We start from the raw sequence: 14658 nt of genomic DNA, 5'->3' as shown, positions 1-14658 counted from the left end.
AAAAGTGAGAAACTGTCATCTGTTGGCGAGAGAGAGTGACAGGCTAGGTGACCTCCTAAGATCCCTTCAGACGTGAAAAGTGTCTTCCTAAATAAGTGACAGAAATACCTTTATCTATGAAACTACGATTAGAGAAGCTCAATTTCACACAAGAAGTTAGCACTTCATTGTACAGATGGTAAAGGCAGCATGGAGGTAGAATTCTACAGTAGGAACATAGGCTCTGTCTGCAGTCAGTCAAGACTGGGTACCAAATCGTGGCTCTACCTCTTCCTGGGGAAATTAATTTTAATCTCCCTACGGCTGTTTTCTCAACAGTAAAACTGGGTAAGATAATGTGTCCTAGTGCTTGAGATCACAGTCAGAGAGACTAGATTTGTTTTTCTGTTTTTTGAGATGGAGTCTCGCTCTGTTGCCAAGTGCAGTGGCGCAATCTCGGCTCACTGCAACCTCCGCCTCCCGGGTTCAAGCGATTTCTCCAGCCTCAGCCTCCTGAGTAGCTGGGATTACAGGCACCCACCACCAGCCCCAGTTAATTTTTGTATTTTTAGTACAGATGGGGTTTTGCCATGTTGGCCAGGATGGTCTTGAACTCCTGGCCTCAAGTGATCTGCCTGCCTCAGCCTCCCAAAGTGCTAGGATTACAGGCATGAGCCACCATGCCCAGCCAGAAAGACTAGATTTGAATTGAGTCTGCAACCTACAACTTACTTAACCTGCCTTTACTTGGTAGCATTATTATGAAGATAAACCAGGGAACAAGTTTGGAACCAGAGCCTATTAAATAGGATGTAAATATAATGGGCTCTAAACAAATGTCACTTCTCTTCCTCATCATTCCTCATGTCCTTCTGGCATTAGAATGGATATAGAATTAGATTTTTCTTCCTCTCCTAAGTAGATATTTCCTGTGCTTAAGCACAATCCCTGGCACCCCGTGAAACACCCTCCAGGAAAGGCGAGGGGAAGGCAGGCTGCTCTCAGGAGAGTGAAAGGCTGACCCAGGAGGTAAAATGTGGCAGAACAGAATCCTGGCACGGGGGAGGGGTTGTCGTGCACGAAATGCCAAATAGCAATGCTGCCGTTAGACATCCTGGCAGCTCTTATTTGAGGCTCCATTTCTTCTCTGTAATTGAGCTCGTGGTGGGAGGCAGGGGATGAATGCAAAATGACAAGACTGCAGGGATTCGCGTCAAAACCCTGAGTGCCTGACAGTCACCCAGCTAGAGGAATCTGTGTAAGAGGGAGGGAAACCCACTGACAACACCCTCCTGCATCCCTGTGTCCCCCCTCCTCCACTGCTCCCTGGCAGCTGGCGGGGTGCCTCACTTAACTCCCCACATGGCAGTACTCAGTCACAGTGGTCCCGCTCCTGCAGCCCTGCTTAGAAACAGGGAACCTCTCTCCTCCACACGCAACCTCCTTGATGAGGGAGACACACATGCAGGCACAGATAAGCCCCTCTCTCTTGACTCCCAGTCTCTGAGTTTTAAATCCTTCTGGTTCCTCCTCTCCACGCCTCAGCTCCATCTGACATGTGTAGACCTGAGCCAGGTGAAACAGGGAGACGACGGAGCAGAAAGTAGGTCTCGGGGTCTCTGGAAAGTGAATCCCAGCTGACATTCACGCCAAGCTGGGAGGAGGGCAGGGCCAGCTCCATCCTTCATGCATAACTGTGCAGTCTGCAACAGAGCTCAGGGGCTGGGTGGGAGGAAGCCATTGGGGGCAGCAGGTGCCTCCCAAAAGATGCAGGTCTTCATTCCTCTCAAAACTCGGAGCCAATACAAGATTCAGCTTGTCCATTTAGTAGAAACCAAGCCCAAGGGCACAAGGAGGAATGCTCTGCCACCTGTGTCCCTCACTCTTGGATATGAGGTCATCTGGTTTGTATCTCACTGCTTCCACTGTGCCTAATTATGTCTGGGCAATTTCCTTCTAACTTGTTAATTCTAAGAAGCATCTTCTATCCCACCCAGATATGTAATAAACTCCTTTCCATTATCTGCTTCAATGCTGTTAATAAGCATTAATGTTTTTAAAGAGCTTTGGCTATTCCCCCACAAATATCACACCTTCCTGCAAATCTGAGAGATAAAGGAGGCTTTATAGGCCTTATTTTTTGCAGAAAAGACACAGAGAGCTAGTGCTTTCCCAAATCTGCCATTCAGCAAATAAGCTCTACTCCCTCGGTGTGAAAGGCACCCTCTGAATCCAAGGGAAAACGATTAAGGAAAGGCTTTGTAAATAACCCTCTATCAGCCAAAAGGGGGAGTCTATAGGATTGCAGGGCCCAGATGTGTTTAATGAGCTGGATATTTCACAAGTTGCTTTCTGGGTGAAGTGGCAGGGGAGCCGGGCACAGGCCCCACGGATGACTGGCTAAATGAGTATCTAGAGCTTCCCATTAATCTGTTCTTATAGTACAAATGGGTAAATGAGCCCCTGGGTTGCCAAAGGTAAAATATATAAAAGAGAAGCCTCTGACTTGGTTCCTGCTTCTGGTCTCTCTCCATCAAACACATTCTGCCCACTACTTATCCTTCCAAAGATGAACTTTTATCACACGACATCAGTGGTTCCCAATTGCTTCTCCGATCAAGTCCACAAAGCCCTTGCTGCCCTGGGCGCTGCCCACTCATCCAACTTCACCTTGGCCCCTGTGCCTATGCCCATTCTCCATAACTCAAACCAGTTTCCTGGCCATGCCAGCTTCCCCACATGCTGCTCCCTTGCCTGTGAATTGATTCCCTCCACCTCTGCTTGGTTCACCCCAGACACTCTCCAGAGCTCTTTGCTAGGGCCTGCCCAAGTTTGCTTTGGGTGCCCATCCTACATGCATATGACACTTCCGCATCGCAGTGCCCGTCACTCTACTGTAACTGCCTATTTTTCTGACTCCTACTTCAGACTGTGAACTCCGTTTCTGCCTTGATCGGCAATATAAATGCAGGCCCAGCACACAGCCTGGAACACAGGGTGTATAGCAACTGCTTGTTGAGTGAGTGCATGACTGACAAAAGGGCAAATCATCTCCTTATAAGATAATGTCGAAGCTATTAAAAATTAAGTGAAGAAAAGATAGTGAAAATTCATGGTTAATAAACTATCTGTTATTTGTGGTTGTTTGGTTTTAACTTCTGCTAACCACAGTCTTATACTTTAGAAGTCAGATCTTAAAAATTATACAGCCCAAAGATGACATTTACATGGCATGTACACCAATGGCCCCACACTGTAGGCCAAGCTATGCATTACTAACCAATGAAAACAATCTCTCTTGAGCCTGGTAGGTAGCCAACATCAACCAACTGGAGTAAATACTCATTTCCCATCCCTAAAAAGGCTGAATATTGAATTTCCAAATCAAAGAATATCACCCGTTTACTCGCCCCAAGTCACCAGCTTTATTACAGAGCCACAGCCAAGATTAGAGCCCAGATTGCCAAATCAATTCAGTTTCAGCCATGTGATGGTTATTTATAAATCTCTTGTAATGAGTGGTACCTCTGGGGTGGTTAAAAAAATATTATGTATATAATATTAATCCTATATATCTAATATCTACCTGTGTATGGAAATATGTTTTCTCTGTCATCTAGGCCCCATCAACTTAGATGGGCATCACCAATCATGGGTGGCCCTCGCCCTAGACCTTAGGCCCTCAGCCTGGGAAGAGCCAACCAGGCTTCTGAGTAATGGTAAGTGCTTAACGTCCAATCCAGAAGACTCACGGCAATTTCTCTCATCGCTCATGTCTCCACAGTCGTTGTCAAAGTCACACCACCAAATGCTGTTGATACAGTTCCCGTTGCTGCAGCGATACTGGTTGCGAAGACAGGTGTTCTCTACCCATCAGAGTGCGGCAGGGGAGGAAATGAAACCAATATTATTCTTACTGCTGGACCACAGGACTTTCTCTTTTGAGTTTCCCTCCCTTTAGTAACTATTGGGGGAAATTCAGCCAGATATCGGGTGAAATTCACCCCCGATATTTCACGTAGGTTCTTTTCTATTTTCCCTAAGTGTCGGCCGGTCTGAGAAATAAAGGGACAGCGTAAAAAAAGAGAGAAATTTTAAAGCTGGGTGTCTGGGGAGACATCACATGTCGGCAGGTTCCGTGATGCCCCCTGAGCCATAAAACCAGCAAGTTTTTATTAGTGATTTCAAAAGGGGAGGGAGTGTACGAATAAGGTGTGGGTCACAGAGATCACGTGCTTCACAAGGTAATAGAATATCACAAGGCAAATGGAGGCAGGGCAAGATCACAGGACCACAGGACTGGGGCGAAATTAAAATTGCTAATGAAGTTTTGGGCACGCATTGTCACTGATAACATCTTATCAGGAGACAGGGTTTGAGAGCAGACAACCAGTCTGACCAAAATTTATTAGGCAGGAATTTCCTCATCCTAATAAGCCTAGGAGCACTACGGGAGACTGGGGTTTATTTCATCCCTACAGCTTCGACCATAAAAGATGGCTGCCCCTTGAAGCGGCCATTTTAGAAGCCTACCCTCAGGGACGCATTCTCTTTCTCAGGGATGTTCCTTGCTGGGAAAAAGAATTCAGCGATATTTCTCCCATTTGCTTTTGAAAGAAGAGAAATATGGCTCTGTTCCGCCTGGCTCACTGGCAGTCAGAGTTTAAGGTTATCTGTCTTGTTCCCTGAACATTGCTGTTATCCTGTTCTTTTTTCAAGGTGCCCAGATTTCATATTGTTCAAACACACATTCTACAATTTGTGCAGTTAATGCAATCATCACAGGGTCCTGAGGCGACATACATCCTCCTCAGCTTACGAAGATGACGGGATTAAGAGATTAAAGTAAAGACAGGCATAGGAAATCACAAGGGTATTGACTGGGGAAGTGATAAGTGTCCGTGAAATCTTCACAATTTATGTTCAGAGACTGCAGTAAAGACAGGCATAAGAAATTATAAAAGTATTAATTTGGGGAACTAATAAATGTCCATGAAATCTTCACAATCCACGTTCTTCTGCCATGGCTTCAGCCAGTCCCTCCATTCCGGGTCCCGGACTTCCTGCAACAAGTAACATGATGGTAAAGGGGGAGGAGGAATGCCAAGCACACATGTCTACAGGGAAGGAAATGTCCCATACTAGCCTCTTGCTTTCCTCTTTTAGTTAAAATCAAAAGAGAGGAGGAGGCTGGAAGAAATATTTAGAAGCAGATACAATGCTTTAAGAAGGATAACCACAATACCAGTTGAGTCTATTGGGTAGTGAATACAGTACATCAACATTATAAAATACTAATTACACACAGAACTCCTTAATGGACTGTGTCTACACAGAATTAAAACATACAGATTCAATATATCTATAGGTATGTTTTTATATACATAGTTACATATATCCATATATATTCTATCTATCAAGCAAATGAGTTATGAAGATTTTCTCAATACTCTGAGAAATTTTTCTGCCCCATGACTACTTTAAAGCAAGCAATTAAAATTCCTTACAGAAAAAAATGTATAGTTTGGCAAACTGCATCAAGGACATGAGATGATTGGTCTCATATTTGGATAATCAAAGGCATTCTAATGGGAAATATGGAGTAGCTTTCTTCCCCTTCTCTTGGAATTTAGTGTTGATTCTATTTCTTTCCAAACAGTTTTAAGATTGTATCCATAGCCTGAAAGAAAGTCTCTTGTTTCTAAGAAAGAAAGGCTCATCTTTTTTCTGTTTATATTTCTTAAGGAAGATTGACTAAAAGGCTTGTATTGTGTGTTTCACTGCCTTGGACTTGGGCTGCTGTGAGAAGCAGGGTTAGGATTACAAAGCAAATAGAGTAGGCACAGTGGCTTATGCCTGTGATCCCAGCTCCTTGGGAGGCAGAGGAGGGAGGATCCCTTGAGCCCAGATGTTCAAGACCAGACTGGGCAACAAAGTGAGACCTCGTCCCTATAAAAGAAATTAGCTGGGCTCGTGCCTGTAGTCCTAGCTTCATGGGAAGCTGAGACAGGAGGATCCCTTGAGCCCAGGAGTTTGAGTTGAAGCTGCAGTGAGCCGTGAATGTGCCAGCCTGGGCAATACAGCAAGACCCTGTCTCTTTCTTGTCTCTTTAAAATATAAAAAAAAAAAAGGCAAATAGAATCACAGATAAGGAAAAGCAGAAATTCTGGCCATCAATCCATGCACTTCATGGCAAGGTGCCCTTGCAGGGGTTCACCTCACTCACAGAAACATGACGCTGGAGGCGGGGGAAGTGGTGATGGTAAAAATTACACAGGAAGGAAAAATTTTTAAATTTCGGAGGAAAGAAATGTTAAATCTCTATATTCAAATTCAGAGGGGGAGTGGGTGTAAGGCTGCTCTTGCCACTTGGTCATGGCATAAGGTCTAGACTCAAAGTGCTTTGCAAACATTGGTCTGAAAGTTCAGGACACACTGGGCTAGGCTACGGTGAGAGGATGGACAACCGTTAGGTGAGAGTAAGTCAACGCGGAAGGAGTCACACTGGTTATTTTTCCCAGTCAGGTTGGTCCAACTTATGCAAAACAGGAGAAGGTAAGAAACCTGGATGTGAGGGATGGGTGAGGAGAGGAAGAAGCAAAAGAATAAAAAGGGAGACCCTGAAGAAAGCCTGTGCCATCTGACATGAAACCAAAAACCACAGCTACTACTTAGAAAGGTACAGCGTAGGCCTGTTCTGAGTGAGGACTGAAGGGCCTCTTTGACCCTTACCAGGCCTTAGAACCCAAACCAGTATTCTTGTGAGTATCTGGTAGGTTTGATTTTTATCTTGGACTTTTTCCAATAACATGAAAAGGTTAGGAAACAGAGAGCTATCCCTCCCTCCCCTGGCGGGGAGCAGGAAACAAAGGAAGGAGGATGACAGGCAAAAAAGAAAAAGGGAAGTACCTTCTTTGACACAGGTATTGTTCTTGAGCTGATAGCCCTGAGGGCAGTCACACATCAGGTCCCCTGACGGAAGCACACTGCTGGACACGCCCTCTGGACACCTGCAGCTTCTACTGTTGTTGGCCTTGGGCAGGCACAGCAGGCTGCATGGCCTGGGCACACAGGCATTGCTTCCTGGAGGGAAGACAAACAGCAGCAGGTAGGTTAATACACACCATGAGGGAGGTACTGAATACAAGGAGACCCACTGCAACCTCCTCGTCTTACGGAAAGGACAGCGAGAAGCTCTCAAGGGTCAAGTGGCAAGATTTGGGGCGCCTACTGTGCTGAAAACTTCTGCTCAGTATAACCAGTGACTTGTATCCTGTCTTCAGCCAGATCAGACTGCCCCAGAGCCAAGCCAGGCAGCAGGGTTCCTCCTGGGAATTTGTAATTGGGTCACTGAAAGACAAGAAAGCAACCAAGGAGCTGGAGCCAGGGAAAGGGTCACAGAGCATGGGTGTTGAAGTGGCACATGGTAAGCCAAAACCGTGTGGAAGTCAAAACTCTGGGTATGCAGATAAGCTCAGTCTGCAGACTGTCAGGAGACTAAAAGAGACTTAAGGAGGCCAGGCATGGCAGCACGCACCTGTAGCCCCAGCTACTCAGGAGGCTGAGGCAGGAGGATCACTTGAGCCTGGGAGCTCGAATCCAGCCTGGGCAATATAGCAAGATCCTATCCCTTAAAAAAATTTTTTTTTAATTTAAAAAAGAATCAGAATGTCTTTGGACTTCTCAATTACAACACTAGTGGCTATAATATAGTTGAACATTGCCTTCAAAATTCTGAATAATTTTTTTTTTAAAAAGAAAGAGACTTACGGAGAGAAGAGGCCTAATGAGAGGGAAAGAGAAAGAACAGCTCCAGTCCCCATGAGGCTGTCCTAGACTTTCATCTTTGGGCTCCTTTATTCATTCCATAAAACCATTCACTTGAGCTAGCTTGAGTGGGTTTCTGCTCCTTAGGGCCCCAAAGGCCCTAATTAGAACATACACCTGGTTAATGGTGGGCCCAGGACAAAAATCCAGGCCTCCCCTTCTCAATTCCTTTGTGCCAGAGTGCCCCTCAAGAGCTAAAGGAGGAGCCAACCACAGTACTCATCAGCCACTGCTGTGCAATGTGTTCATGTAAGGACTAGTTCATGCTGATCTAGCCCACTCCTGCGAATCTTTTCTCTGGTTCAGCTTACTAAAGGCAGCACCGGAGAGAGTTCGTAAAATCCACCACTGCACTCTTGAGAAGGAGCCTTTGTGGATGAACGAGGATGGCAAAAGTGCCATCCTATCCCCTACATCGTTCCGGGGATGGCAGGTAAGAAGATGCATAAGCCATTTTATAACAATCTGAAACATGATACAACTATGGGGTCACAGAAACTATGAAATCATGTTTTTTCTTTTGACTGCAATTATTAATCATGAAAATGGGAAAAATGAACATAAAAACTTAGATAAAACTCAATTGCTAATTCTTCATTCGTGCTATGTCATGGACAGAGATGCCCTCCCACACTTCAGCACCATATCCAAATCATCTGTTGCCACCCAGCCAAGCATTCATCTAAGCCATGCCTATCCTGGCCTACAGGTTAGACGAAGTTCATTAATGATAATCAGTGTCGATATGGATAATATACGCAGTAGCTTTGGGTGTGTGGGCACATCATTGGTTAATTTACATTACAAATAAAACTAAAAATCACAATGCTATGGCAACAACGTTATTATGATGCCAAGGAAAAGAGTAAGAGGTATTACCAAAGAGAAAACACACACGTCCAGAGGAAGGGAGGTTCATATGATGAAACATTCCAAAAGATTCAGTAAATAGAGAGAAAACATACACCTCCAGAGGAAGGGAAGTCCACATGATGAAACAGTCCAAAAGGTTCAGTAAATAATCAATCATAACAGCTTAATTACCATAGCAGACTAACCAGCTGACTAGAGCAGAAGTCCCAGACATCCCTTCACTCTGATCCATTAGTGGGCACAGATGGCTCCTTTAGTTCAAAGGTACAGGCCACTGGCTACAAGAGGGAATGCAGAATTGACATAGAGCCACCACTCATGAGAAACAACTCAAACAAGGATGTGGGAACATGTGTTTTGTATTCAAAGGACAATATATCACTCAATGTTCCAAGATCCTGAACAATAATGGAATATGATGTTATTTTAAAATACTCTATTACCGGCTGGGTTCAGTGGCTCACATCTGTAATCCCAGCACTTTGGGAGGCCGAGGTGGGAGGATCACTCGAGCCCAGGAGTTCGAGACCACCCTGAGCAACATAGTGAAGACCGCCTCCACAAAAAAAAATAAGCAAAATTAGCTGGGTACACATCTGTGATCCCAGCCACTTCAGAGGCTGAAGTGGGAAGATTGCTTAAGCCCAGGAGACAGAGGCTGCAGTTAGCTGAGATGGCGCCACTGCACTCCAGCCTGGGCAACAGAGCCAGAGCCTGTCTCAAAAACAAACAAACAAACAAAACGAACAAATAAAAAAAACTACTCTATTACAGGATGATTTTTTTCACAGGGATCATGTCTGTAAAATCATTTAACTAACCTTTTCATATGCAGAGCAAATATTCCTATCCAAACAAGCAAGAAGAGCTAAGAGTAGAGAACTCAAAATGGGGTATCATATTTCAGGAGGCTGATCTAGGCAGAAATGTATGAAACTGTACTCTGAGGCAGTAACCAGGGGCAAATTGCAAAACAAGCTAACCAAGTCACTGATCCTAAGAGGTAGGCAGGGGCAGGAACGTCTAGGCTAGTCTGAAGCCAGAGAATGGAAAATGGGAAAGCTGCATCAGAGAGAAGCTGGAAGAAGATGGAAGGGTAATTCACCAACTCCTATGATGGCAGTTCTACCACAGCCACAGACCCTTTATACAGGATGACAATTGTCTTGAGTGGACCAGGCAATATGAAAACCGTCATCTCAATGTGAAGAGTGGACAATCATCTTCAAAGACATTCCCTTAGAAGATCAAACACGTAGCCCCGTGATGTCTTCACTGGGCATGTTCAGAACATTTTCACATTTCCTGTTTGGAAAATTCCTCCAGGAATACTTTAGGAGCCAAAAATGTCATCATCTCAAGTATCTATACACTTGGCAATTATCAAAATCAAATCTACCTCAAATAATAAATATGTGCCCTCATTATAGATACTTAAAAGCACGTACTTACTGCAGGCTCTAAAGGAGAATTCCAAAACTGCAAAAGAATTCCAAAGCTCCAAGAGCCATCGCAGGAGCAACTGAATACATCAACAATCTTGTAAAGTAACCTCTTTAAAGAAAAAACACACTTTACAAAGAATAAATTCCAGTTATACCATTTAAAAACCAGCTAGTGGCCAGACACAGTGGCTCACACCTGTAAATCCTAGCACTTTGGGAGGCCGGGGCATGCAGATTGCCTGAGCTCAGGAGTTCAAGACCAGCCTGGGCAACATGGTGAAACCCAATCTCTACTAAAATACAAAAAATTAGCCAGGCATGGTGGCACATGCCTTTAGTCCCAGCTACTTAGGAGGCTGAGGCATGAGAATTGCTTGAACCCAGGAGGCAGAGGTTGCAGTGAGCCAAGATCACGCCACTGCACTCCAGCCGGGGCAACATAACGAGACTCTGTCTCCAAAAAAACTAAACAAATAAAAAATAAAAACCAGCTAGCTATAAAGGACCAAATATTTCAAATTGATAAATGTTGCAACTGAACAACATTTTTATTATGAACCATCATCAATCAAAATCTAGAACAGTACTTCTGAACTGCTGTCATACTACCAGGGCACTGCTATTCTAGCAACACATGACAGAGGGAGCAGAGCCTGGTGGTTTTATCGAAGTTCAGGCTTTGAAGTCAACGGGCCACAGTGCAAATTCTTACCACTTACTAAAAGTGTGACCTACACAAGTTACTAAACCAGACTTTCATATTCTCATCTATAAAATGGAAATATTGATAGTACATATAGAAGTCTTTGGGAAGATGAAGTGAGGTTATACAAGCCCACAAAGCACATTACTGTGGTACTTATAACACAGCAACCCCTCAATACATGTAGTTACTATCAATTATTATTATTTAACACTTGATTAATATAGTAGTCCCCTCTTATTCCAAAACCCCCAATTCCAAGACCCCTAGGTGACACCTGAAACTGCAGATAGGACCAAACCTATACTGTGCATGAATTTCTTTTTCTTTCTTTACAATTTCAGAGATAGAAGGTTCGTTCTTACAGCAGATCTTAGCAAACTCGGTGTAAGATTTTTTTTCCTCCCTTATTAAGTCTAGAACTTTCACCCTTTCCCTAAAGGAAGCACTTTACAACCTCTCTTTGGCATATCCAAATTACTGGAATCACTACTCTTGAGGTGTAGGGTCATCATGAAGTAAAATAAGGGTTCCTTGCGTACAAGAACTGCAGTACTTTGACACCCTGATAACCCAGCCGGCTCCTAAAGGGACTAATGAGCCGGCAGCAGCAACAGCATGAGACGCTGGACAAAGGGAGGATTCACATCCCAGGTGGGACAGGGAGGAGACAGTACAAGATTTCATCACACTATTCAGAACAGCAAGCAATTTAAATCTTATACATTGTTTATTTCTGGAATCTTCCATATATATTTTTGGACAGTGGTTGACCGCAGGTAGCTGAAATCACAGAAAGCAAAATGGCAAATAAGCAGGAGACTACTGTAGAAAGTCCCGAATGTGTTAGGAGGAGACAACAAAAATAATAAAGATGGACAGGAGTCACATTCTTTCTTAGAGGAGTCACCTGTTTTAAAATAAGGAGAGTTGAAGGAATCTTGCTTCTCGGCTCCAGTGATTGAAATATTCAGGCCCTTGCTTGATGGAGGACACCCACCCCTACTGATCTGACTTGCTAGCTAGCAGAGTGGATTTTTAGCATTTCTCCAAGTGCTAGATCCAACACACACCGTGGATCTCTAATACAATGTCCAAAAAAGCAAGTGTCCTCTCAGTGTCCAAAAAAAGCAAGCAGGTTAGAGCAAACAAGTTCAAGGCCAAGAGGTGCGGAGTGCTCATAGACAGTGCTGACAGCCAGACACCACTGCAAAAACTTTGATTTGACCCAAACTGGGCTGCAGAGAAAGACAAAAACGTCTTTCTCCAGCCCTGTGTTTGGAGGCAGTAGGTCTCCTGGAAGTATCCTGCTCACAACCAAAGGAGAGCAAGAGAAAATCCCAAAGGCAAACAGAAAGGAGCAGAGAGGCGATAACTGGCCAAGGCCAAAGGGACAGTCACAGCCGCCCATGCACAGGTCCAGGTCTGTGTTCTACTCACCAACACAGATCTCCCCCAGACTTTTTTTTTTTTTTTCGGTGACAGGGTCTCACTCTGTCAACCAGGATGGAGTGCAGCAGCACGATCTTGGCTAACTGCAGCCTCAACCTCCCGAGCTCAGGTGATGCTCCCACCTCCGCCTCCTGAGTAGCTGAGACTACAGGTATGTGCCACTATGCCCTGCTAATACATATCTCCCTTTTAAACCAGCCTGTCATCTATCCAGACCTCACTCTGGGCCCCAAAATGACTCTGGCTAACTTAAATGAAGATGACTCTTTGAGGCATGAAAGGGAAACTACACCTAAGGTGAGGATTGCAGACCTGTCTGACTGGCACCAAGACACCATGTTTGCATGTGCTGAGACCACAAACTCTCTCCTCCTGCACTGCTCCTCAGTCACAGGTGTGACTGCATGTCAGCTGTGCCCAAGTTCTTGGGATGAAGTGGACAGTCAAGACTGGGAAGTAAGTTGTGACCGGGTAGCCACTGGCTTCATCTGCACACAGTGTTTCAGAAGCTCCTGTGTGCAAATCAAACACATGCATACAAGCACTCGTAAAAATGAAGACCCACTCTTCTGGACTAAGTGGTAACGTGGAGAAATGCTAAAAATCCACTTGGAGAAATACTAAAAATCCACTCTGCTAGCTAGAAAGTCAGATCAGTAGGGGTGGGTGTCCTCCATTAAACAAAGGTCTGAAGATTTCAGTCACTGGAGCTGAGAAGCAAGATTCCTTCTACTCTCTTGATTCTAAAACAGGTGCCTCCTCTAAGAAAGAATGTGACTTCTCCATTTAGCGGCAGAATTGCAACAAAAGGCCAGCCCCTAAACTAGTGAGGATATTTTGGGAAAGCTAATTCATATCTGAGATTTAATTCCCTAATCTATAAACCATGGATCATAATACCAGCCTTCCCTACCTCACAGGTCAGTGGTGAAGACATAACAAATAATATCGTCTTACATTTGTAAGACACTTTATAGTTTTCCCAGGGTGTTCTCATGCTATCTTCACAATCCCAAGAGGATAACAATGATATCTATAACAGTATTATTTCCCCTGTCAATTTTCTCCTAGTATAGGGTCAGCCAAGAACCATAAAACAATATCAACATTCCAGCTAAGAACAGAAAACTTAGCAGTTTGTCAATAAAGGAGAATCAGCAAACCCAGGATGCCATTTAATCCTGCTGAGATAAAGAGGGAAATTCTTAAAGGGACTATTCTTCCTGGTAATCCTCTGATCTTTCTCCTCTAGAATCAATAGTATGGCTGGGAGATAAGCAAAATTAAAGAGCAGTCATGAAATGATAAAGGCTTTCCACTGAATAGTCTCAGACTCCAGGACTAGCAGGTCAAAGCCTCATAGCAGTTCTTGAAGCCTCACCCAGTAGATCTCTAAGACAGCTACTGTCTGCACCCACTGCAATTCTTCCCCTCCCTTTTCATCCCTTATTCTTTCAACAAATATGAATTGAGCACCTACAAAGTGCTAGACACTGGCAAAACTATCGGGGAATAAAAAAGACCATCTCTTTCTTCATGGGGTTTAGAGTTTCATGGTGGGAAAAGTTAATTAAAACAATACCTAACTACACAGTGCCATTCCAGCAGAGGTAGGTACGGTCAATGAGCAATAGGTCATCTGGGCAACCGGAGAACAAGCAAGAGGCCCTGTCAGGAAGCAACAACTATCTGAGCACCCAGCACAGAGTCTCTTCCTGCAAGCATGCCAAACAGGGATTAAGCACATGTTAGGACTCTCCCAGCTGCAACAGAAGCCGCGCCACCAATCAGTCAGGGGCCAAGGGCAGGAGGAGGGTGTAATTACCCACCAAGCACCAACACTCTAGGCAGGCAAAAGCATGCTGTCTTCCAGCTGTTTGTGTATCATTAGAAAAGAAATTAAGATGTCATTAGGAAGAAATTAAATAATGTGCATGTTGTCGTGACAACAAAGATGCAGGCTGCCAGCTCCTACTCTGAGCAGAGATTGGCCACACGCAGCCCCTTTCTTGAGATCAACTCTACAGAGACAAAAGAAGAGACTCTGGCTTACCAGTGTTCTTCCCCTTGTAGAAAATCTTCATGTCCATGAGCCCCGTGAGCTGGTTTGCCAGAATCTCCATCTGGGACCCACTGTATTTGGAAGCTCGGAATATGCTGAGCTGTGACCAGTCATCCCAGTAGATTTCATTCTAAAAAGAAAACCTTTGCCCATTAGTCCAGCTCTTTCGTTCTTTATTCTGGTTCTCTCTAAGGGTAAGAGTTCCCCCAGGCAGGAGACAACTAACATTTATTGGCTGAATGACTGGCCTGATCAAGATTCTACTTAAATGCAAAGGACAGCAATTTTATCCAAACCTCACCATATAACCCCACAGA

At 44.4% G+C, this 14658-nt stretch overlaps 1 protein-coding gene across 1 annotated transcript in view; it reads right to left on the bottom strand.

The window, feature by feature from the left end:
* The window catches only part of SORL1 (sortilin related receptor 1), a 180368-nt gene that overhangs the window by 59690 nt on the left and 106020 nt on the right, over window positions 1-14658 (bottom strand). The window contains exons 21-23 of the mRNA XM_003819971.5: window positions 14333-14471; window positions 6889-7062; window positions 3732-3845 (exon numbers count right to left, since the gene is read on the bottom strand). Coding sequence (XP_003820019.3) covers window positions 3732-3845; window positions 6889-7062; window positions 14333-14471 — 427 coding nt within the window. The remainder of the gene's footprint in view (window positions 1-3731; window positions 3846-6888; window positions 7063-14332; window positions 14472-14658) is intronic.

Source organism: Pan paniscus, chromosome 9, assembly GCF_029289425.2.
Source record: "Pan paniscus chromosome 9, NHGRI_mPanPan1-v2.0_pri, whole genome shotgun sequence".
Lineage (NCBI taxonomy): Eukaryota > Metazoa > Chordata > Mammalia > Primates > Hominidae > Pan > Pan paniscus.
The sequence above is the reverse complement of the archived record's forward strand: the minus strand, read 5'-3'. Positions and strand labels throughout refer to the sequence as shown.